The 22979-nt window shown below is 53.3% G+C and overlaps 1 protein-coding gene across 1 annotated transcript; it reads left to right on the top strand.

Moving 5' to 3' along the window:
* Nucleotides 1-8147: 8147 nt before the first annotated feature.
* On the top strand, nucleotides 8148-21740 carry THEMIS2 (thymocyte selection associated family member 2). The gene is made up of 6 exons (XM_004455709.4): nucleotides 8148-8301; nucleotides 10662-10802; nucleotides 12348-12755; nucleotides 16879-17948; nucleotides 19829-19985; nucleotides 20565-21740. Exons 1-6 carry the CDS (start codon nucleotides 8208-8210, stop codon nucleotides 20618-20620), a joined length of 1926 nt encoding a protein of 641 aa, XP_004455766.2. The 5' UTR covers nucleotides 8148-8207; the 3' UTR covers nucleotides 20621-21740.
* The last annotated feature ends 1239 nt before the right edge of the window (nucleotides 21741-22979 follow it).

The raw sequence follows: 22979 nt of genomic DNA, 5'->3' as shown, positions 1-22979 counted from the left end.
TTGCGGATATTCATGTCTTGAGCTTTTTTCCCCAAAAGTGGCCAGATTCTCCCCTCCCCCCACTCTCCCAGTGAGAATCTGCAAAGAGAGGGAGCACCCCTCCTAAAGATGCCCACAGTCACGTCAAGGGTCCTTGGCAGGAAACTGGTCATATTATCTTTGTTCACATAAAAGCCACTGAACCATTTTCTAGATAGAAAATCTAGAAAGCAGGTCAACGACAACTAGATCACCGTTAAGGCCTCGCTCCTTCCCAGATGCTGCAAGGTCTCTCCTCGCAGGCCGTGCGTTTTCCCACGCTCTTGTCCTTTGCTCTGTGCCCCAAAGCTACTGGGCACAAGATGGTGCCTGTAAGAAATGAAGATTAGTTTAGGTTTCACACAAAGGAAGAAAAAATTAATTAATGTAACCTGGCAGGCTACTGCCTCAGTCTCCCACTCCCGGGTTAAGCAGGAACAAAGGAAACCAGCTAAAGCCAGTCCTACAGGCAGTAAAAAAAAGATGCCCAAGAAAGAGCTAAGTCGATACCAATTCAGCACTAAATTCCATTCCTTATTTGACAAAGGGGAGCAGGTAAAAACTAAAATGGTTGGAATGTGGTAGGGAAGCGGTTAATCACAAACTTTTGGGCGGGAAAGTTAGATCTTCTCGGATAGGCTGTAACCTCTATGGAGTCTATGGAGGAGCAGAGGAAGGCCTGTGTGCCAGGCTGAGGGGTATAAATTGTGCCATTCTTCTTTGTTCGGGGCACCAGCCACGTTTTCTGGTTGTGCGCCATTCCTTGCAAGATTGAGAATAAATTCTTTTCTTCTCCACAATCGGGTGAGCCTTATTTTCTTCTAGAAGATGTCTTTCTTACAGTGCCGCCGCCGGTCACCGTCTCCGCTCGACAGCTTCAGGGCCGGGGGCTCTGGTGGGCTCCTGGACGCCCGGGTGGGTCATCACGTGACAGGCAGCTCTGGGACTTGCGGGAGGGCAGCCTCAGCGCCCCCAACGCCTGGTGAAGCCCCCCGAGCAGCCATCAGGGCCTAGCCAGGGGCGCTGGAGGAAGCCGTCCCGGGAGCCCGGGGAGGCACGCAGGCTGCGGGGACACAGCTGACTTCTAGGGAGCAGGTGGAGGCTTCAGTCTGTCTGCTGGCACCGCTGTGTGTCCTGAAGCGCCATCTCCCTCCAGGCAGAGGCATTCTGCACATCTCTCCCGGACTGGACTCGACCCCCTGCCTCCTGGGGTCAAATGTGCTACGCGATGGACCTTTGGCTGGACAGCAGGACCCTGTGCCAACCTCTGGCCAGTGTCGCATCAGTGAGAGACCCCTCCCCCTCCTCTAAAGCGCGTGGCAACAGCACAGAGAGGAAGCACTCGGCTCCCACGGAGGGGGCTTGCAAACACGGAGTTCCTTGATATCACGTGCAGGTGCAAGTGCGCGTGGGGCCAGCAGCAGGCAAGGGGCCGCCTCCACCCTGTCACCCTGCTGCTATGACCAGCTGCTGTCCAGGGGCCTGCAGGGGGTCCGGACACTGCAACTCCTTGCACAGACGAGAAGGGCTGATGAAATGCGGAACTCAGACACTCAGCTTGCACAGGCAGCCTCCGTTCGTTTCCCTGGGCCTGCTTTCCTCCCTTGACCGCCCCCCACCCCCCAACCCCCACCTCTTGTGAACGCCCACGTCCCTCTTCACACCTCACCCCGCTCTTGAGGAACGGGGGAGGCCCCAGGCCTGAGGTCCCTGACTGGGAAGTAGAAAAGGCTTGGGCCTGCGCATGGCCTGCGTCCTAGTTCCGGTTCTCCATTTACATAAGCAACCCTGCTAAGTCAGTTTCCCACAGAGCCTCATTTCCCTAAAACGAAAACCGAGGCCTCTGGGGAAGTAAATAGGATCTCTGAGAAGTGCCAGAGGCACAGGAGGCCCCAGGTAAATAACTGTGGTAAGGACTGTTGAGCGCTCAGCATGTGCCCAAGCTCTGTGCTCCTGTTCCCCTCTGCCCGCAGCCTGCACAAAAGACTCACAGGGGCTCAGAGACGTCAAGGAACTTGGCCCAGTTAACACAGCTGAGAAGTGGTGGAGCCTGGATTGGACCCCTGGATTGGAGATAGCTCCAAAGTCCATCTTCTTTTCTCCACCCTTTACGCCAGTTCTAGGCAAAATTGGGCTGAAGAGAAATCTGTCAGACTTAACAGGGTCTTCTGAAAGACAGAGGAAAACTGTCATTTTTTTTCTGGCCCATGGGGGGACAGGCTACTAAGCAAAGTGCTGTCCTGGAAGGGCTCCTGGACCAGAAAAAGGACATTCATGGAAAAACAGATGAAATCTGAATAAAGTCTGACATTTTGTTACTGGGTTTTGTCTAGGTTCTTGGCTAAGCTGCAAGAAATGAATTTCAATAGCAAGTCACATTGATTAGGTCAGCAATTTATTAAGGTAGGGAGGGAAGACAAATGGGAGAAAATAACAGATCATGGGTCCCAGGTAGAAAGGAAGGGGCTGAAGAGCAATAAAGTGGGCCAATTTACAGACTACAATTCCTCATTATAGATTATAAATACCCAGTTTACGTGCATATTGATCCAAGGAGGCGCAAAGAAGGCCAGAGTAAGGGTGAAAAGGCAAGAGAGAGCAAAAGGCCTTTGTGCTTGCTTTTTTTTTTCAACCCCCCCTTATGGCTTTTTTTTTTTTTGCGTGCTCTCTGCTCTGTGTCCATTCGCTGTGCATTCTTCTGTGTCTGTATTTATTTATTTCCCCTCCCCCCTTGTGACTTGCTTGCTGTCTGCTCTCGATGTCCATTTGCTGTGCGCTCTTCTGTGTTTTTTGTCTCCCTTTTTCGTTGCGTCACCTTGCTGAGTCGGCTCTCTGCGGTGTTTGTGGGCCAGGCGGGCTCTGTGGCACTCGCAGGCTGGTGCCAGGCGGTGCTCTGCAGCACTCACAGGCTGGTGCCAGGCGGTGCTCTGCAGCACTCGCAGGCTGGTGCCAGGCGGGCTCTGTGGCACTCGCAGGCTGGTGCCAGGCGGGCTCTGTGGCACTCGCAGGCTGGTGCCAGGCGGTGCTCTGCGGCACTCGCAGGCTGGGCAGCTCTCCGCAGTGTGGGCGAGCCTGCCTTCACAAGGAGGCTCCAGGAAGCGAACCCAGGGCCTCCCATATGGTAGACAGGAGCCCAGCTGATCAAGCCACAGCCGCTTCCCTGTGCCTGCTTTTTAAGCCATTAATTATTCCGCCCCTTTGCTAATGGCATGGGGGAGTCCCAGCTGTTTGCTCTTTTGATTGATTCCCTCACCCATCAACCCCCCAGGAGGGCCCAATGAAGAGGCCCCTGGAGAACGTCCAAGGCTTCTCCTGTTTCCGGAGGAAATCTTGTTCCGAATGGGATTTCTCGTGAGGCTTTTCCAGCGGCCGTCTTGGGCGTACCGAAGGACACGTGTTCAGTGGCAGTGGTTTTCTGCCAGGCTTCAGGTCCATCTATGGATTTCCTATCTAGCCTGCTTCATTTACCTCTCAGAGAGTTTACACCTTTATTCTTAAAGGAGTGTTGAAGGGCAATGGTCTTTCTTCTGTAATTACTTCCTGCTGGTTAGGGGTAGTAGGTCCTACCTGACAAGGTGTAAAACCCTGGCTGTTCTGTCTTGGTTGGAGGAAGATGGATCTGGCATCCTGCGCAAAGCTGGATGAAGTCCCCATATGACTAACAAGCTGTTGATTTACACAGCTTTGTCTCTTGAAGAGGTGTTTCAGGCTGTCCAATGACTGGCACTCGTGTGACCCGTTAGGTGCTTCTGGCGAGGCGGTACTTCTTGGGCAGCTGGCTTCACTCAGGATAGGTGCACCCAGTTGGCAAATCTTTTAAATTTAACGCTGTGGGAGTGATTATAACCACAGGATAAGGTCCCTTCCATTTAGGCTCTAATTGAGAGTGAGACTTGTTTTTTTTTTGCCAAGTTTTGATCAGAACCTGGTTTCCAGGTCCCGGGTGAGGAAAGGTTGCCCATGGACCATCTCAAATAGGCTAAGCTGAAGTGGGTCTTAGTCACTTCGTTTGCTGTTTCCCTTCTGGTGGGAAAAGCTTAGCCCTCACAGGATGGCATGTGGGTTTGCCCATCCTCCCCAGGATATGAGTGGGACAGGTTCTGGAATAAGAGCTAGGAGGGAGACCTGGGTTAAGCATGTCTTTCACCTGGTGTGGGGTGAAGACTGTGAGAGGTTACCCCAGCAGTAGGCAGAATTTCCTGGTTTCTCTTGTGGGAACCACGCCCATTATTCTAGGAAGAATGAAGAAGTGCTTTTTAGTTGACTGACCCGGCATTCCAAGTCCAAGTCTTTGGGATTTTCCAACATTCCCCAAGACCTAGGTTGGCCACGGGAATGCCCGTCAGCAGGGCTCAGGAATTCTGTGACTGGAGCATCAGCTCCAAATTATTTGGAGTGGTAAACATTTTATTCAGACTTGGACTTGACATAGATTCCTGGGGCCGCCGAGAATGCAAGCGGACACAGAACACACAGCGAATGGACACAGAGAACAGACAAGAGGGGAAAGGGGAGAGAAATAAATAAAATGAATCTTTAAAAATAAAGGTCATTAAGTGATTAGAGATCAATTGTTCTAGCTAACAGGCCTTGGGGCCCTGAGGCAATAACTTCCTCATTAGCAAAGGCATTTTCAGTTTTACAGTTTTTAGACATTCCAAAGCATTTTAACACAAACCTGTAATGAGAAATTCAGTAGGAGGAAGTGGAAGATAAAATGTGGGTAAAGGTTAATTAGGCAAGGGTGTTGTGGCCTGTCATCCCCCTGGGGTTTCCAAAGATGGAACTCCCTTCCACCTTGGCCCTGCCCTCGCACCCTCCCACCCCATCCAAGACCAGGTAGCTGGGGTTGGTGGGTAAGAAGGCGGGCCTGCAAAGGCATGGACTGGCCACAGCTCCCCTCCCCATCATGGCCTCGCTGCCCCCAAGGGGAGCAGCCAGGCGCGAGGGCAAAGGCAATGGCTGGTAAAAGGGCTTGAAAAAGCAGCCTCACAGCCGCTGGAGCTCGGCCGGGGAACCCCTGTCTTGCCAGGGCCCTGCTTTGAGCCCCTGCCCTGTGCCCCTGACCTCCCGGCTGGGATCAGGCCTAACAAGCCTGGGCAGAGAGTTCCCACGCCCCAGCCTCTCTTCCCTCCCAGGATTACATCCTGTGGGGGCTCGTTTAAAATGGAGAACCAAAGGAAGGCATTAAACGGGGGTAGGCCATACTTTCATTCACCAATAACTCCTGGCTGATTCGCCAAAATACGGTACCATTGACTTCTTAGTTGTGACAAATGTGCCATGGTAAACTTAGGGGAATCTGAAACTAGACGAGGGATATAAAGGAAATCATTACTATTTTGCAACCTTACTGTAAATGAAAAACCACAAAAAAAAGATACAGGCAGAAGTAAAGAATAGAAACACAGCAAAATGTTATATTTGGGTGGTGGGAAAAGAATGTTCATCCTCTTATTTCTCAAACGTTCTTTTTAGTTAATTTTACTTTTTAAAACTTTTAAATAATTTCAAACTGATAGTACAGTTGTAAAAATAATACAAACCCCATAAGAGAATACCAACATACCCCATCTCAAGATACCAGATCCACCAATTTTAACATTTTGTCACTTTTGCCATATTATTTTTCCTTTCCCCTTTCCTCCCCCCGCTTCCCTCCTTTCCCTTCCTTTCTTTTCCTTTCTCTGTCTATCTTTCATCAGATTTGGAAAATTTTCAGCTATTATTTCTTCAAATACTTTTTCTGCCCCTTTCTCCCTTGTCTTTTCAGGATTCCAATGACAGGACACATGGTAAAATACACTTGATGGTGTTCCACAGGTCTTTCAGGTTCTGTTCATCTGTTTTCAAAATTTTTTCTTTCTGTTCCTCACACTGGATATTTCAATTGTCTTGTCTTCAAGTCAGCTGCTTTTTTTTTCTACCTTCTCAAATCTGCTGTTGAATCCATTTATTAAGTGTTTAATTTTAATTTTTGTACTTTGCATCTCCAAAATTTGTTTCATTTAATTTTTTTAATCCCACCCCCCACCCCCACCCCAGCTCTTTGCTTGCTGTCTGCTCTCTGTGTCCATTTGCTGTGTTCTTATGCGTCCGCTTGCATCATCAGGCGGCACTGGGAAACTGCATCACTTTTTTTGTTGCGTCATCTTGCTACGTCAGCTCTCCGTGTGTGTGGCGCCACTCCTGGGCGGGCTGTGTTTTTTCACATGGGGTGGCTCTTCACGTGGGGCACACTCCTTGTGCGTGTCACGGCACTCCTTGTGCTCGGCAGCACTGCGTGTGGGCCAGCTCACCACACAGGTCAGGAGGCCCTGGGTATAGAACACTGGGCCCTCATGCTCTATCAGTTGGGCCACGTCTGCTTCCCTATAATCATTTTTTTTTAAGATTTTATTTTATTTATTTCTTCCCCCCTCAGCTGTCTGCTCTCTGTGCTCATTCACTGTGTGTTCTTCTGTGTCTGCTTGTCTTCTCTCTCTAGGCGGCACCAGGAACCAATCCTGGGACCTTCCGGAGTGGGAGAGAGGCACTCAATCTTTTGCACCACCTCAAACCCCTGGTCTGCTGTGTCTCTTATTGTCTTTCCTCTGTGTCTCTTTTTGTTACGTCATCCTGCTGTACCTGTCTTGGTGCAGGCGAGCTCTCTGCTAGGGCCGGCTTGCTTTCAGGAGGCCCCGGGAATCGCACCCGGGACCTCCCACCTGGTGGACAGGAGCCCAATCACTTGAGCCACATCCACGTCCCCCTGTAATCATTTTTAAGTGTACAAGTCAGTGGCATCAATTACTTTTACAATGTTAAACTACCAATATCACCTTCCAATACTAAATCTTTTCATCACCAAAACAGAAACTCTGTACCCTTTGAGCACTAACTCCCCATTACCCCTCTTCCCAGTCCTTAGTAACCTTGAATCTACTTTGTCTCTATGAATTTGTTCATCCTAGTTTTTCATGTAAGTGAAATCATACAATGTTTGTTATATAGTATATATGTTATATAACAATGGGTTCATACCCACAGGAATGGATTAAATTTAAGAACATGTTTTCCTGGGGCACACATAGCTTCAGACCACCACAGCGTGTATCAGGGCTCCATTTCTTTTTATGGCTGGGTATTCCATTGTATGCAAATGCCACAGTGCGTGCATCCATTCATCTGTTGACGGACACTTGTGTTGTTTTCACCTTTAGGCTACTGTGAATGATGCTGCAATGAACTTTGTTGTACAAGTATCTGAGTCCCTGTCTTGCTCTTATTTTAAAACTTTTATCTCTGATGAGAAAAGTCTTCTATTAGTTCTCATAATGACAAAAACTTAAACAGGGCATTTTGTACCATCCCTCTAGCATCTCATTTGATCCTCCCTAGCAGCTTAGGAAAGATTCTTTCCTCCATTTTACAGATGAGGAAACTGAGGCTCAGGAAAATCAAAGTGACCTGCCTCAAGTCACCAAGTAAGGAAGAGGAGCTGGGATTTGCTCCTACTGGGCTCAAGCCTAGATGGGTCTGGTCTTGGGGTAAGGGAAAAGGGAAATCCTTAACACATCCCTGTGAGTCAGGAGAACTGGTTGGACTAAGCAGATTTTTGTTTCACAGGAGGGCGCTTCCTATGGCTTAGAAAGATATATTCTAAAAATTGTATTTATAAAGACAGTATAGGCTTCCTGGAAAGCTAATGAGCTTCCCGTCACTGGAGGTATCCAAAAGAGGACCATGGAAAGTCCCAGAGGGGCGCCAGCGCTGGCACTGCAGTCTCCCTCCTCAGAGCCCCGAGGCGGGGCTGGTTTCTGGGCGCCCTCGCTCTGCGGGTGGGAGCTGCGCCACTCCTGTCCGCTCACACCCGAACTCCACACGGCGTTTTCGTGCGTCCGACCGGGCGCTCCCCCGCGGGACTCGGGGACCCCTCCTTCCTCATCGTCACCACTTCCAGGCGCCCCTTCCCCACCACGGACGGACGCCGCGGGCTGGGAGGCAGGCGCTCCGAATCGCGCAACCGACGAGAAAGGCAGGTATTGCACCCCGCGCAGGAGAAGAGGAAACCGAGGCGGGGAGCGGGAAGCGGCTTGCGCAAGCGCGGCGCCGCCCCTCGGCCCGCCCGCCTGGGCGTGGCTGCGCGCGGCTGCGGCTGGGCGCGCGGGGCGGGGGGCCGGTCACTCGCTCCCCGCGCCGCCCGCACCATGGAGCCCGCGCCGCTGCAGGACTTCGTGCGCGCGCTGGACCCTGCCTCCCTCCCGCGCGTGCTGCGGGTCTACTCGGGGGTCTATTTCCAGGGTGAGTGGGGAGCGGGCCCCTTCCCCGGCCCTCGGGCCCGCCGCGGCCGGGCTCTCCCTCGGTGCGGTCCCTGGGTGCGGGGCGCGGGCAGGGGCGCTGCGAGGGCGTTCCAAACCCGGGGCACCTGCGCCCGGCTTCTCACGCCCGACGCCGCCACTGCACGAGCTGTGTGATTTCGGGAACACACTCGACGTCTCTGGGCCCCAGCTCCTGGAGCGGGGTGGGTGGGGGTAGGAGGTGGCCTGTCCCGCAGGGTGGTGATGAGAAGTCAGTGAGCTCAGGCTCAGAAGGTGGGGGGGCTCCGAGCCGGGCTGGAACCCCCCGAGCGCGTTCACTGAGCTCGGACTGGGCGGGGGCCGCGGCGTCAGGACATCCCTGGCGCGCAGATGTTGCGTGATGCTTGGGTCCTTGGTCCGACAGCTTGTCCTCAGTTCTGCCTTCCTCTCCAGCCCCCTGCGTCCTCCCCGCTGACTCCCATCTCCACGTCTTCTTTCAGTCCTTCCGCGCCATCTCCCGCTTTTGCCGCCGCTTGCCAAGGGGCAGCGCGTCACCTACCCAGCCCCTTCAGTTCTCGGCTTACAGGGCTCTTCCTCCCGGCAGTCTTCCCGGAGCCTCTGCTTCTTGCACGGCCCACACCTCTGCCACAGTCCGCCCAGCAGGGGTTCAGTCCCTAGAATTTGCCTGAAAGAACCAGAAGTGAGGGAGGGACAAGCAGTGGAAGGGAAAGCACGGCTGCTCAGCAGATGGGAGGCTGGGGCTGCCCTGCGGGAGCTGTGGGTGTCCGTGTGGGGGAGGCAGGAGGAGAGGGGGAGCAGAGAGGTGCCATGTCCGCGCGCAGTCTCCTTTCTTAGAGAGCTAAGTATCGCATGGGTGCCCTGCCCCTCCTGTCCCTGCGCTGGAGGAAGACTGGCCACAGCAGCTTCCGTTCATGTGTTCCTAGACCAAGGCTGGGACACAGGCGGTGGTTTGCACCTGGCACACTCTGGGCTCCGGCAGATCTGGGCTCAGATCCTGGCTCTACCCCTGGGGCTCTGCAGGCGCCTGTCATCTTTTTTTGCTCCGCCTGCCTCCAGCCCGAGGACCAAGCCCCTGGCCCTGCCGACGTCTGCTGTGCGCCTGTGTCACCACCCCTGAGTTTCCTCATTCTGCCTGGCCTGGGTTCACGGGGTGGTGGACGGTGGTGGAAGTGAGGGAGGAAAGGGAGGAAGCACCTGACGGGGTGCAGGTGCGCAGATGGGGGCGAGAAGCTGAGAACAGAGAGCGATACCGACGCGCAGGCGGGCCTCAGAAGCGGCGCAGCTGCGTGGATGGGAGCACCAGCTTTGGGGGCAAACCATCCAGTTCTGCATCCGAGGGAGCTGGTGATCGCGGGGAGCCCACTCAGCCTCTCTGAGGCTTGGTTTCCGTGGTTAGGAAGTGGAAACTGCCCGGCCCTCCGAGGGCAGTCGTGGCACTTAAAGGCGAGGCTGCAGCCGCAGCCCTTAGCCCTTTGCCGGGCGTCCTACGCGCTCGGCACCCCTCCTGCTGTTCTCCCCAGCCTGGAGGGTGCACCCAGGAAATTGTAGACGGAGCTGGGTGTTTGATGAGCCTGTGTTTTCCTGAGTGGGGCTTATCATCAGTTTCTCTCCGCAGGTGTTAAGGGCTGGGGGTGGGGTCGGGCTCCGCCCACCTACAGTGGCCAGCGGGGATCAATTGGATGGCGATCTGGTGTGTGTGGGAGGGGGGTGGTGTGTGTGTGTGTGTGTGTGTACGCACGCGCGTGTGCTCTTTACTGCATGCCCTCTATGCTCCAGGCACTGCGTTAAGCTCTTTAAACCAGGAAAGTGGGGCTGCTGTGCTTGAGCCTGGGGGCCAAGAACCCCACCAGAACCCTGTCAGTGACCCCCAGTCCCTAGCGTCGCTTCCTTTAAAAACAACTTGTCTGAAGAAGGCGAGCACCAGGCAGGTGACAGGAGAGCCAGATTCCCACTCTGGTTCTGTGTGACCTTGGGGAAGTCACCGACCCTCTCTGAGCCTGGCTTTGTAGATGGACGATGAGGCAGTTGGGAGTCACTGGGTCTCTTACTCACTCCTGGATCTAGTGCGTATATCCAGGCTGTGCTGGCTGCAGAGATGCCAAGAGGGCAGCTCCGTTTAGTAAGGTGGGGATGTGAGAAGGGACGGAGAGGTGCCTCTGGGGGGTACGTGTGATGCCAAGAACGGCCGCCTGGGGACTGCTGAGCCAGTGGGCACTGGTCAGGGAAGGGCATTCCAGGCAGAGGGAACAGCGTTTGCAAAGGTGTGGCAAGTTTGTTGGGAAACGTGGTACGGGCTACCCAGCGCTCGGACCAAACAGGGAAACCGCGGCCATGTCTCCACAGGCTCCATCTACGAGATCTCTGGGAATGAGTGCTGCCTCTCTACAGGGGACCTGATCAAGGTCACCCAGGTTCGCCTCCAGAAGGTGGTCTGTGAGAATCCGGGGACGGGCCAGACCATGGAGCTGGCCCCCAACTTCCAGGGTAAGGCGGCCCCCGTCTCCCGAGCGCCCCGGCGCCCTCCCGGCACATCTGCGGCAGTCTCGCGGCCTCGCCAACCCCCAGTCCGGGTGGCCCTCCCACCCACTGCCGCTCAGCCCGGAGACCCGCAGACGTCCTCCGTCCTCTGGCACGGCTGTCCCTGCCCCGCTGGGCTCTGCGATGGCATCTGCCTCCCGGCTGGGACTTTCTCTGTGTTCTCTGTGTTCGTCCCGGTACCTGTCCCTGGGTTCACCCCCCACATTCACTCACAAACACTGACTGACACCACCGTGCGCTGGGGGGCGGGGGCGCAGCACGATGAACTGGGTGCAGCAGGGCCTTCCAGGACAGCAGGGAGGAGGGCACGTGACAGGAAGGCCGCCCCTGCGCAGCACAAGCTTTACAGAGTGCTCCGGGCAACCCCAGAGTGGGGGTCGGGTGGGGGATCCCTGCTTCAGGGGTCTGTGAGGGCCTCCCAGAGGAGGTGACACCTGAGCTGGGTTTTAAGGGCAGTGCTACTGGAGGAAGGACCCAGGTGGAGCATTCGGTGCTCGAGAAACCCCTGGCAGCTCGGCTCGGGCGGGAGGCCTGTGGCGTGGTGGACCAGGCACCCTGGAGCCTGGAGCCGCCAGCACAGATGCGACTCTCCGCTCTGCCAGCCGCTAGCTGAGGCCTTGGGCAAGTTCGTGTGATCTCTCCGTGCCTCAGCTTCCTCTTCTGTGCAATGGGGGCGATCGGGCTTGGTGTGAGGGTAAATGAGCTAACCTGCATGATGTGCAGGACAGGGGCTGGCGCGGAGCTGGCACGCGCCCAGGGCTTGCTCTCCTTCCTGACTCAGTGTGATTGCCGAGGGTCTGGGGAGGTCAGCAGCAGCCGGATCAGCAGGGAGCTCGTGTGACAAGCTGACACGTTTTTGTCTTTATTTTGAAAACATTGAAGAGCTAAGGAGGGTTTAAACCTGGAAGTGATATGTTTATTCTGTATTTTGAGATTTTGTTTTTGCTTTTTATTTTGAAATAATTTCAATTTACAGAAGCCTTGCTAGAACTCACATACACTCCTCATCCAGCTTCACCAATTGTTAAGCATTTTGGAACGTTTGCTTTCTTTCTCCATCCCTCTCCTTCCCTGCACACACACACACACACAAACACATTACTATTTGTGCATGACAGGTTGGCAATGCTCGAGATGGAGGGCTCAGGAAGTAGGAAGCCGTAGGCGTCGTCACGCGTGCCTGCTAGGAAATGTGTTTCTGTGTCTCTGGCAACAGTGCCTTTGTTTCCGTGCCTGTCTGTCCTAGGAAGAGCTGTCCCCTCCCCTCCCCTGCCCCTCACTGTCCACTCACACGGTCCCTTGCTGCCTCCCCACCCTTAGCCCTGCAGCCTGGATATCTAGATGTCGGCCCACCCTTGGCATCTGTCCCCGGGGGATTCTGGGTGGGTATCTGCTGGGCCAGACTGGGGCCTGGCGCGTGCAGCGCTGGACCAGGCAAAGGCCACCCCTACCACGCCCAGTGACTCTCACACCCTCTTCTGTGCCCCGCAGGCTACTTCAGCCCCCTCCGCAGCCTCCAGAGCTACAGAACCCTGGAGGAGCTGGTCTCTGCCGCAACCCAGAGCCCCAGGCAGCTGCCTGTTCGCTTCACGTCGACCCACAGAATCGCCGCAGAGGGCAAGGTGGTGCCTGAGGAGCAGCCCCTCACGCTCGAGGCTGTGGAAATGCACCGCGGGACCCGCTGTGCCCGCTGTGTCCTGGACACGAGGGCCCAGCGGGTCGTCCTGCACCTACCCCTGTGCCAGAAGGGGCCCTTCTGGGAGCAGCCTGCTGCCCCCCAGACCCTGCTCCAGGCCTTGCAGGACCCAGCGCTGCGCGATGTGCCCCTCACCTGCTCCACCCTGCCCTGGGGCTCCCTCATCCTGAGGCCCCAGTACGAGGTGCTCGCCATCATGCACAGTGAGTTGCCCAGGGAACGGGGCGGGGCCTGTGGGGGGGCTCTGAAGGAAGACCCCCTGCCCTGGGGCTAGTCCACGGAGTGCCCCGGCGGCTCAGCCGGTATACAAACTAGAGAGAACAGAAGAGAGGTTCCCAAAGATGTGGGAAATTAGGTGGAAGGGGAGAAAGGGAAATAACATAAGGGTGAGGTGCCATGTACCTACTTTTTAGAAGTGGGCAGAAGTTGGGTTCTGAGCTTGCCACCAGCTGGTGCCAGGAGACACCGTGTCACAGCGTAAAAACTTCATCAGGTGCTTGGGAGAAGCACCCTCTTCCGGCTTCAACCCTTCGTACCACTTTGTATTCTCTGGGGAGAAGGGGATCACTCCTGCAGGTCCTTGAAGGGAGGACTCTGTGTCTGAGAGAATCCCCTGCTGCTTCCAGAGTTATTTATCAAGCCACTCCTCGGTGCAGGCCGGGCCAGCGTGCAGCGCAGGCTGGGGACACAGAAGCAGAGCCGTCAGCATGGGCCGGAGGCCAAGGCCGAGGGGGGCAGGATCCCTAGAGCCTGGGGAGCTTGCGAGTCAGCCCCCCTCCCCGCCCCCCAGTTACCTCCGAGCAGTTTTTATCAGGTTTCCTGGCAAACCGCAGAGCCCAGTGGGGATTCTTGCCCCCCCTTAAAACAACAACAACAACTCTGAAACCTTGTGTCATTATGGAAAGTTCCGACTATATCGAAAAGTAGGGCATAGTAATGAACCCCCAGACCCCATCACCCAGCCTCACCCTGATCAACTCAGGGCCCATCTTGTCTCGTCTCTCCCCGTCCCACACGCTCGGTTGTCATCATTTCATTTCTTTTGTAAATTCTCTAATGTGTAGCTATTTTTAAAAGGGCTTTTTACCGTACATTCATCTCTGCCGGTACAGTTTAGAAATCTGCCCACTCACACCTAACCCTGGTGCACATTATTTGTCAAAAGTAAAAAAAGATTGTCTTCTCATTTTGAAATTCAACAACAGTTGAATATTAACAGCTACATGCTGTTAAAAATAAGATGCACCCTTCAGGTGTACCTGCCTTCGGAAGGACAGTACTTCCTGTTTGAGAAAAGAAAATAACAGAAGGTCAAAAAAAAAAAAGGCTTTTTAAAAACAGATCCACAATACCATTATCACACACACAATCACAGTAACTCCTTAATTCCACTAAATATCCAATTGGTGTTTGAATTTCCCCTCTTATCTCAACACTTTTTTTTACAGTTTATTCAAATCAGGATCCATCTAAGGTCCACACATGGCACCTGGTTGTTTTGGCTCTTTTCACCCGTAGGTTCCCCTTCCTCCTCTATTTTCTTGTAATTTATTTGTTGAAGAAGCTCTGTCGTTTGTCCCGTAGGGTTTAGGTTTGTAGTTCGCTGGCTGCATCCTGGTGGTGGCTTTACCATGCTCCTCTGCCTGCTGTGTCTCCTGTTTGTTGGGGATTCACAAGGAGGACTCACAGGACTCAGCAACTACTCGTGCTCGTGCTGTGGCTTGTTACAGTAAAGGCTGCCCAGCAACATCCGCCAGGGAGGAAGGCACACAGGGCCGGCTAGGGGCAGCCAGGAGCACGCTGCCCAGAGTCCTCTCCTAGTGGAGTCACACGGTTAACTCCTCCAGCAACAAGCAGGCCAGCGTGTGCAAAATGAGCTCCCTCAAGGGAGCCGGTGCAGCTCAGTGGTTGAGCAGCTGCTTCCCATGTATGAGGTCCTGGGTTCCATCCCCGGTACCTCCTGAAAAACAAAGCAAAAAAAAAAATGAGCTCCCTAGAGACTCAGGGCCTGGGTTTTTATTGGGGACTGGTCACATAAGCACCCTCTGTCCAGCACGGACCCAAATGCCAGGCCCCCAGAAGGAAAGCAGGTGTTCAGCATCAGCCACTGTGGACCGCTCGGGCACAGAGAGCCGCTCTTGCTCTTGGCTCTTACCAGGGAATGTGGGAACCCTCCTGGAATCCAACTTCCCAGACACTGGCCAAGAGCCACGCAGGCCTTTCCAAGGACAGCAGTGTCAGGCCAGCTGTGGGACTCTTTTCTGTACACCTGGAAACTGGTGCTTAGATCCAGAGGTTTGATCAGATGAAAGAGATACAGTGTTTCATTGCCACTGTTTTCGTGATGTGAGCACCACTGACCATCATTGCCAAGACCCATATTTCGTAAGAATTGCACCCTAGATATTTTCCTCCTCTCATCCCTTCTTTATTTAGGAATGATTGACCGGGGAACGTCAATAAAGAGCAACTTCTCTTCATCTATTCTTTGGTTACCCTTAGGAACAGTACAGGAAATACAGGACAAATGCTTAATTCTTTCCTTTCGTTTACCAATTTTTAAAACAATGAGTTGCCCCCCTAGCATCCTTCAAAGGCGATGATTCCATTGTTTGTTTGCTCGCTACCATCATTTTTAAAAATCATTGTGAACTCAGAGGTTTAATGTTCTGTTGTGTTTCAGTCACTGAAAGTATTGTTCTTCTTGATGCTCAAATTCTCTCGTCTTTGGCCAGTGGGAGCCTTTTCAAGCTGGTCTCTGAATCTCTTTGGCATGCCTGCTGGTCTGGGGTAGCCTGTGCTTGTTTTCTCATACGAGATGTTCCAGGCTCACCTTGAACATTCCCTCCCTGGGAACTGACGTTAGCTCTTTCCCAGGGAGCCCTGGACCCTTTTAGTGGGAAATGATCATCAGAGACAGGGTCTGGGGAGCCAGGTGTTTTTTGTCGGTTTTTATTTACATTTATATTAGCAAGGTGGTTTTTTTGTTTGTTTGTTTGTTTTTTTAGCAAGGTGTTGTAATGAAGGGCAGGGCTTGGGAGGCTAGCCTGGCTAATGGGCTAGCTCAGGTAATCCACAAACTCTGTCCTTTTGAAGAAAAAAACACAACAGTATAAAGAACCCCCACATGCCCATATCCCAGCTTCAACCATTATGAGCTCATCTAGCACAGAGCAAAAATCCCAACATGACCCGAGGGAAGTTGCTGCGCCGTCAGGCCTCAGTGTTCTTATCTGTACAATGGGGAAAATATGCTCTGCCCCATGAGGTGTGGATCATCGAAGTTTTGCAGAAGCACATCTTTTTTTTTTTTTTAGGGGGCTGGGAGATGAACCCAGGACCTCGTATGTGGGAAGCCAGAATTCAACCGTTGAGCCACACTGGGTTCCCTAAATTGTTTTGTTTTTTTTTTTTAATTTGTTTCGCTTTTTGTTTGTTTTTTCAGGCGGCACAGGGAACTGAACCCTTGCCCTCCCATGTGGAAGTGGGGCTAAACCGCTTGAGTCATATCGGTATCCCCCCCCAATCAGGGGACTCATCAATGCCCAGAGAGGAAATAAGTAGCCCAAGGTTATTTAGTCAGTGTTTTTTATTTTTTTAAAGATTAGTTTAGCCCCCCCCCCCCCCCATTGTTTGTGCTTGCTGTCTGCTCTTTGTGTCTGTTGGTTGTGTGCTCTCTGTGTCTGCTCATCTTCTTTTTAGGAGACACTGGGAACCAAACCCAGGCCCTCCGATGTGGGAGGGAGGGGCCTAATTGCTTGAGCTACCTCTGCTCCCCTCTTCAATGTTTTACTTAATTTGGTTTTCTCTCTCTTTAAATCCAGAAAGGATCTGGAAAGGCAGTTTATGAAATTTCATTCAAAATTAAATGAAATTTTAAAAAGTGGTTAAACTGATGGGATACTTGATGATATGAAGGAATTGGCAAATTATTATTTGGATGTGGTAATGGCATTGTGGGTTTTTTTTTTAATCCTCTCTTTTTTTTTATATATAAATTGAAATAATCACAGATGGCATGAGATTATTCTTTTCATTCAAAACAATCCAGTGGAGGGGGAAATAGATGGAGGGGTGGGCACAGATGAAAGAGTCTGGGCCTGAGTTAAATGTCGAAACTATGAGCTAGATTTTATACAATTTTATTAAAAGGAGGTTGAATAAAAAGAATAAGTGAGAAATCTGGTACAATAGGAAAATGCTGGTGGGGAAGAAAAGAGGCAAACAGGAAAGGGGGCAGCACGCCCAGGCTGATGCTCTTTGCCAGGGGTGGAGGGTCCCGGGGTCCGGCGTGCGGTGCGCCCTGACCTGATCTCCCCTCCACAGTGCGCAGAACCATCGTCAAGATCCCGTCCACGCTGGAGGTCGACGTGGAGGACGTCACTGCCTCCTCCCAGCACATCCACTTCATCAAGCCCCTGCTGCTGAGTGAGGTCCTGGCCCGGGGCGGCCCCTTCCCCCTGTGCGCGCAGATCCTGGAAGTTCCCGAAGGGCCCCCGGCGTTCCTCAGCCCGTGGCTGGGCGCCTTGCACAAAGGCCAGAGGCTCTGGATCTGCGGCCAGGCCTCCCCATCCTGGAGGGTCCTGGCCTCCAGCAAGGGTCGGAAGATGCCCAGACACTTCGTGGTCTCCGGGGCCTACCAGGGCAAGCTGCGGCGGCGGCCCAGGGAGTTCCCCACGGCCTACGACCTCCTGAGCGCCCTCCAGCCCGGCCACTCCCTCCGGGTGGTGGTCACGAAGGACTGCGAGGGCGAGGAGGAGGAGAACCCGGAGTTCACCTCCCTGGCAGTGGGCGACCGGCTGGAGGTGCTGGGGTGTGGCCAGGCCCACGGGATCCAAGGCAAGGAAGTAGATGTCCTGGTGTGCCAGAGACTGAATGACGAGGCTGAGGAGGGGGAGGAGGAGGAGGGTGGCGAGGACGCCCAAGAACGGGTCCTGCTGCCCCTCTACACTCCCGGGTGCTTCGTGGAGGAGATGAATGACGCCCGGCGCTACAGCCTGGCGGACCTCACGGCCCAGTTCTCACTGCCCTGTGAGGTCAAGGTGGTGGCCAAGGACACCAGCCACCCCGCGGACCCTCTGGCCTCCTTCCTGGGCTTGCGGCTGGAGGAGAAGATCATGGAGCCCTTCTTGGTGGTCCGCCTGGACGCGGAGCCTGGGCTGTGCTTCGAGATCCCTCCCCGGTGGCTGGACCTGACCGTCGTGGAGGTGGAGGGGCAGCCGGGCCAGCCGGCTGGGTCTCTCCTTGCAGTGCCAGTGGAGGAGCTGACAGAGACCTTCTACTATTGCCTGCGGAAGTTACCCGCCTGCAAGAGCCACGTGCCTCCACCCAGGCCCCCCAAAAATCAGGGCGTCGGCAGGCAGAGGAGACCGAGCAGCAAGGAAGAAGGCATCAAGGTACCAAAATAACAAAGGTGGGCAGGGAGGGGTCACCTTCCAGAAAGAACTGGGATCCTTGTCCGTCCTGCCGTCTCTTTTTGGTCTGTCTGGCCTCTCGTTTTTCTTACAATTGTGTAAACTCTAGTATAAGGCACGCTTTGCGCCTCTTGTTCGTGTTTGAGCCTTAGGATCTTGAGGTTATCCCTATTTTACGGCTGAGAAATTGCGGGCTCAGAAACTCCACAACTCACCCAGGGCCACCCAGCAGAGCCTGAACTTGAGCGGAAGCGTTTCTGGCCCCAAGTGCGCTGCGCTCTTCTGCTCTCGGCTCCCCCTGCTGGCATGCCCTGGTTCTAGCCTCATCACTCTCCACCTGAACCGTTGGAAAGCCTCTTCAGCAGTCAGAGTGACCTCCCCAAATCCTTCCCGGGGCGCGGTTGGGCCTCAACCCCATCTTCTGAAACCTTCCGTGGCTCCCCAGTGCCAGGGGGAAGACGCAGGCCTGTTCGCAGGGCGTCCAGGCGCCGTTGGAAGATGACTCCAGCCCTGCCTTCCCAGGCGCATCTCCAACGCGCCTGGCGTCTTACACGTGCCTCCCTTTTGCTGGGAAAGTTCTTGCTCCTTTCAGGCTCACGTTTCCTCCTAAGCATTCCTTTCCATCACTCGTTGCGTGTTGTGCGCAGCTCAAGGGAAGCCCGGAGGTTTTTTCAGTCAGCTGCACTCAAGTCTCTGCTGGCACGGGCCGGCACCTCATCTTTTCCAGGGCGGGCTCTGGAAGTGCCAGTGAGCGTCTATGGAACGGAACCAGTCACAGAGAAGGGGGCTGGGGAAAGGTCAGGAAGACGATTATGTCCCTGGGGGCCGACTCCGGAGCCCGTACAAGGCGCTCCGCTGAGTGTCTGGTCTCTCCCCGTAAACCCGGGACGTCGCTAACCGGTGTGTTTATTAGCTGCTCTCGGTCGGGTGCCTGCTCTGTGGCGGGTGCCTTGTAGGATTGGTCTCCCTTAGCTCTTCAAACAAACTCTGAGGTAGGTGCTGATAATGATCTCTTTGTACAATTGAGGACGCTAAAAAGATGAATACTGAGCAGTCTCAGTCCCCAAGGGCTCATATTTGTGGAGATGGGGGCCCTTTTGTCCCTACCAAAGAACAGGATAAAGAATGAACTGGACCCTCTGGACGCAGCCCTCGTGACTGAGACCTGGGTCTCAGCCTCGCCTCCTGATGGAAGGGACTTTAAGCCCAGGCCCTGCCTTGAACCTGTAACTTGGCACCAGCGTTCTCTACCGCTGCCTGAGGGAGCCGTTCTGCTTGCTCTCTGAAGCGTGGTGTGGGGGACAGAGCACCGCCTTAGAGGCAGAGACAGGCTTCTGGGTCCAGAGCTTGGCCCAGCCGTGGATCCTTTGAGAGAGGTTTGACAAGGCACATTCTTTCCAAGTCTAGTTCCTCACACGAAATTGGGAATTAAATAGCTACTTAGAGGCCCCTTGAGGATTAAATGAGTAGATCTGCACAGAGCTTCTGGCACATGGTAGGAATTCAGTAGACGCTCTTCCCTCTAGGACTTTCTGTTCCGAGGCTCTGTGATGGTTTTCCTAGGGTGTCTCTGTTTTGCTTTTTCCCCTTCAGCAACAGATCTGAAGAACATTGGCCAAGCCCCATATGGAGAATTCCAGGGACGCCCTGTTTCCAGCCCTAAGCCCATCCTCATCTCCCACCCTTGCCTATTTTTCTTCCCTGCCAATGAATGGTTCATGTGCTTGTAGAAGAAGCATCTGGGGGCCTGAGAAATCCAACCCTGCACAGGAAGTAGAGAGGGACGCAGAGCGAGTGACACTAAGTAAGTTACATTTCATCGACTCTGCTGTTGATCTTTGCTCTTTTTTTCCCACTTAAAGCCTTCTCAACTCTTAAAACTGGAACAACCCACTCTGCTGCCCCAAATCAAGAAGAACACCTTCCCGGTGTTACCTAAGCACAGCTCTGATGTGTACAGCAAGATTCCTGCTCACAAGAAGGGCCTCGGCCCTGCGCAGCCCAGCCTGCAGGATCTAGGTGAGTTCGTGACAGCCCTTGCTTCTCCCTCCCTACCTCTGCTCCCCTACCGCCTCCCTATCTCTGCTGGTGCTGGCCATGACCGCAGTCAGGGGCAGACCCTTCTGTCATCCCAGTTTGATGGATAAACCTATAAGGGGGGGTCTCAGGTCTGGGGACCCTACTGCCCTTTCCTTGTCCAAGCAAGGAAGATGAGTTCAGCCCCCAGTGCACTGTCCTCCTGTGGCAAACAGGCCCACTTGGGGATGAGAGCTCCAGGTGGAGCCGGGGTTCTTCAAGCGGGGATCTGGAACACCCACACAACAGTAAGCTGTGGTGCTCATCGACCGTGCAGGTTCCTGGGCCTCAACCTCAGCCTGCTGAATACATATCTCTGTGGGGTCCAGGAACCGTCAGGGTTTCATTTCACATTGAAATGGTTGCCAAGTGTTCAGACAGAACAAACTGGTTTCTGGACGAGCAAGGAGCTTAGAGAGCATCCAGGGCGCCCCTTCCCTGTAGGGTGAGGAGGCTGTGCTGTAAAGAGGAGAGGGAACCCCGTAAAGCCTAAGATCCCTACTGACTTGGTCTCTTTTGTAGATAAGAATGAACATGATTATGAAGAAATAAGTGAACACTTTCAGAAAACCATCTAGGTGCTGAAGGGACCATGCTTCCTACAAGCTGCTTCTCAGGGATTCCAGAGATATCAGCCAACCAACACATGCCTTTAAAAGACCGTGGTCAAGGCCTCATGGAAATCAGACTGTGGACAAGGAATGACTTTGCAATGGGATGGACACTGCACCAGCTTCCCTTGGGTTCTAGGTTCTTGCCACTGAAGCTGGCTTGCTTGAGCTCAGTGTCCAGCACTTTGAATACCCAAGCTTTGAGACTGAGGGAGTCAGAGGTGCCAGCTGGGTTCTCCTCAACCCCAGGTCCCCACCAGTAGTCCCACTGGTCAGTGCAGAGGAATCAGGCAGCCACCCTTGGTGAGGGTAGCACAGTGCCTACCACCTCTTGGTAAAAGGGAGTCGATCTTGCTCATGCTCTATCATGAGAGCCTTTTACTGTGCCACCCTCCCTCCCTGCATCACCCCGACCAAGCTTTCAGCCCGAGAGGCCAGGGCCGTGCCTTCTTCATCTCTATTCCAAGCACCAAGCACGTGACAGGCACTTCGTAAATCAGTGTTGAAGGAATGAATGTGGAAGCTTGGCTGTAAGGACTGAATCTTAGGACCCTGGCCTCCAAAACTGGTGGTGAGGCCAAGGGAGCCAAATAACAAAGAGCCTTGCAGAGATTCCGCTTCAGGAGGCTGCCAGGGGGTCCTAAGGTATTGCCAACGCTGGAGGTGACTGTCCAAGATTTCATTCTGAAACTCAGTTTCATACAAATGATAAGATATAATTTATTAAGTTCTGCCTGCGTGCCAAACCCTTCACAGACCCTGTCTAAGTCCTCAACTTTGAGGTAAATGATGGCTTGATTTTAAAGATTAAATAACTGGCGCAGAATGGTTAAATGCCACTCTGACAAGGCAAACAAGCACAGGAATTAGGAGCTGAGAATCCCACCTCACCCTGCCTCAGCGGTGACTATGCGTAAACTGTGTTCATCTCTCTAAGCTTTAATCTCTTCACATGTAAAGTAAAACTAATAGTTATCTACCTCACCAGATTGTTTTAAGGATCAGTTGAGATCATCTTTGTAAAGTGTTTAGCACAGTGCCTGGCATGTAATAAACACTCAATAAACGTACTGCCACTGTCTCCAAAGTCTGTGCTCTTCCCACATTTCTTCACTGTGTCCTACCTGAGAAATTCATGCCAGTGTTTAAAATAGACTGTCTAGACTAGAGATGGAGTGTACTGTTTGGTTAGAGAGCCGCACCTACCAGCTTAGCAGAGAGAACACAAGCTCTGTCCGTGAAAGGACTAACCAACTTCTGAGGTCAGTGTAGGCCTGCTGAGTGAGTCAAGACCATGGGACTTGCTTCTTGGAAGTGGTGGAACTTTGGTTTACTGAACTGGAGCAGTCACAGAACTAAGAAAGCACAGGAGTCAGGGAAGGAAAAAAAAAAAAAAAGGTTTAGGAGTCTACAGCTGACGTGGGAAAGAAATAGGTTAGATTTTCAGCTCCTGGATTCTAGGCACTGCACCTAGCTGTGCCCTTTCCTGCCTGCTAACATGTCTCTGGGCTGTCCAGATCCACCAACTTCCCATGCCTCCCGGCCTCCTTAAGCCTGCACGGAGGTCACAGGTGACAGACAAGCAGCCACCCCAGGCTGTTGGGCCAGGCCCCAGTATCTGGCACCTCATCCTCGCTCCCCACCAGCTCCCACCATTTCCTCTAAAGAGAGCAATTCAGAAGGAACTGAGGAAGAGTCCTTGGGGGACAAGCAAAAGCAAGAGAGAGATACATGGAAACAAAGCTCCTCCCTGGCGTGGAAGCGTCAGGGGCCAGCCCACATTCAAATGACAGAAGTTTTCACTTCCATGTTGTGTGTAATCTTGGCATGAAATTGAGTAAGATGAGTAGTAGCAAGGCCGCAAAGGGGGAGGGAGAAGGGCTGCCAGTTCTATAAAAAGGGGCTTTCTGTGTGGTCAGTGGCTAATGTAAGAAAGGAAGCGGTTTTACCGTAGGGAAAGCTGGGCTTAAAAGGAAAACATGCTTGAAAACTCATGACTGAATGTTTCTCGTCAAAGCCATGGGAATTGGCAGGGCATTGTTCTGTCTCCCTCGCCTCCCAGTGAGGAACTGGGTGGTGGGGAGGGTGTTATAATGGGGCTAGTAGTTTCCCACCGAGCAGTGTTCTCCAAAGTGAGGAGCTCACACCCCTAGGAGTAAGCAAGGTGATGCACTAGGGAACTGAAAATATTAGTACATCTCTTTCTATTTATTTATTTTTATTTATTTATAAAAAAGATTTATTTCTTTCCCCTTCCCCCCCCCACCTCGGTTGTCTGTTCTCTGTGTCTATTTGCTGCGTTTTCTTTGTCCACTTCTGTTGTTGT

This window comes from Dasypus novemcinctus, chromosome 9 (assembly GCF_030445035.2).
Source record: "Dasypus novemcinctus isolate mDasNov1 chromosome 9, mDasNov1.1.hap2, whole genome shotgun sequence".
Taxonomy (NCBI): Eukaryota; Metazoa; Chordata; class Mammalia; order Cingulata; family Dasypodidae; genus Dasypus; species Dasypus novemcinctus.
The sequence above is the reverse complement of the archived record's forward strand: the minus strand, read 5'-3'. Positions and strand labels throughout refer to the sequence as shown.

What these genes read in the sequence shown, in the direction of transcription:
- THEMIS2 (XM_004455709.4), top strand. Translation starts at nt 8,208, where the DNA reads ATGGAGCCCGCGCCGCTGCAGGACTTCGTGCGCGCGCTGGACCCTGCC. An exon ending in GGTGCTCGCCATCATGCACA is followed by an intron (nt 12,756 to 16,878) that starts GTGAGTTGCCCA and finishes TCCCCTCCACAG; the next exon opens with TGCGCAGAACCATCGTCAAG. An exon ending in GCAAGGAAGAAGGCATCAAG is followed by an intron (nt 17,949 to 19,828) that starts GTACCAAAATAA and finishes TCCCACTTAAAG; the next exon opens with CCTTCTCAACTCTTAAAACT.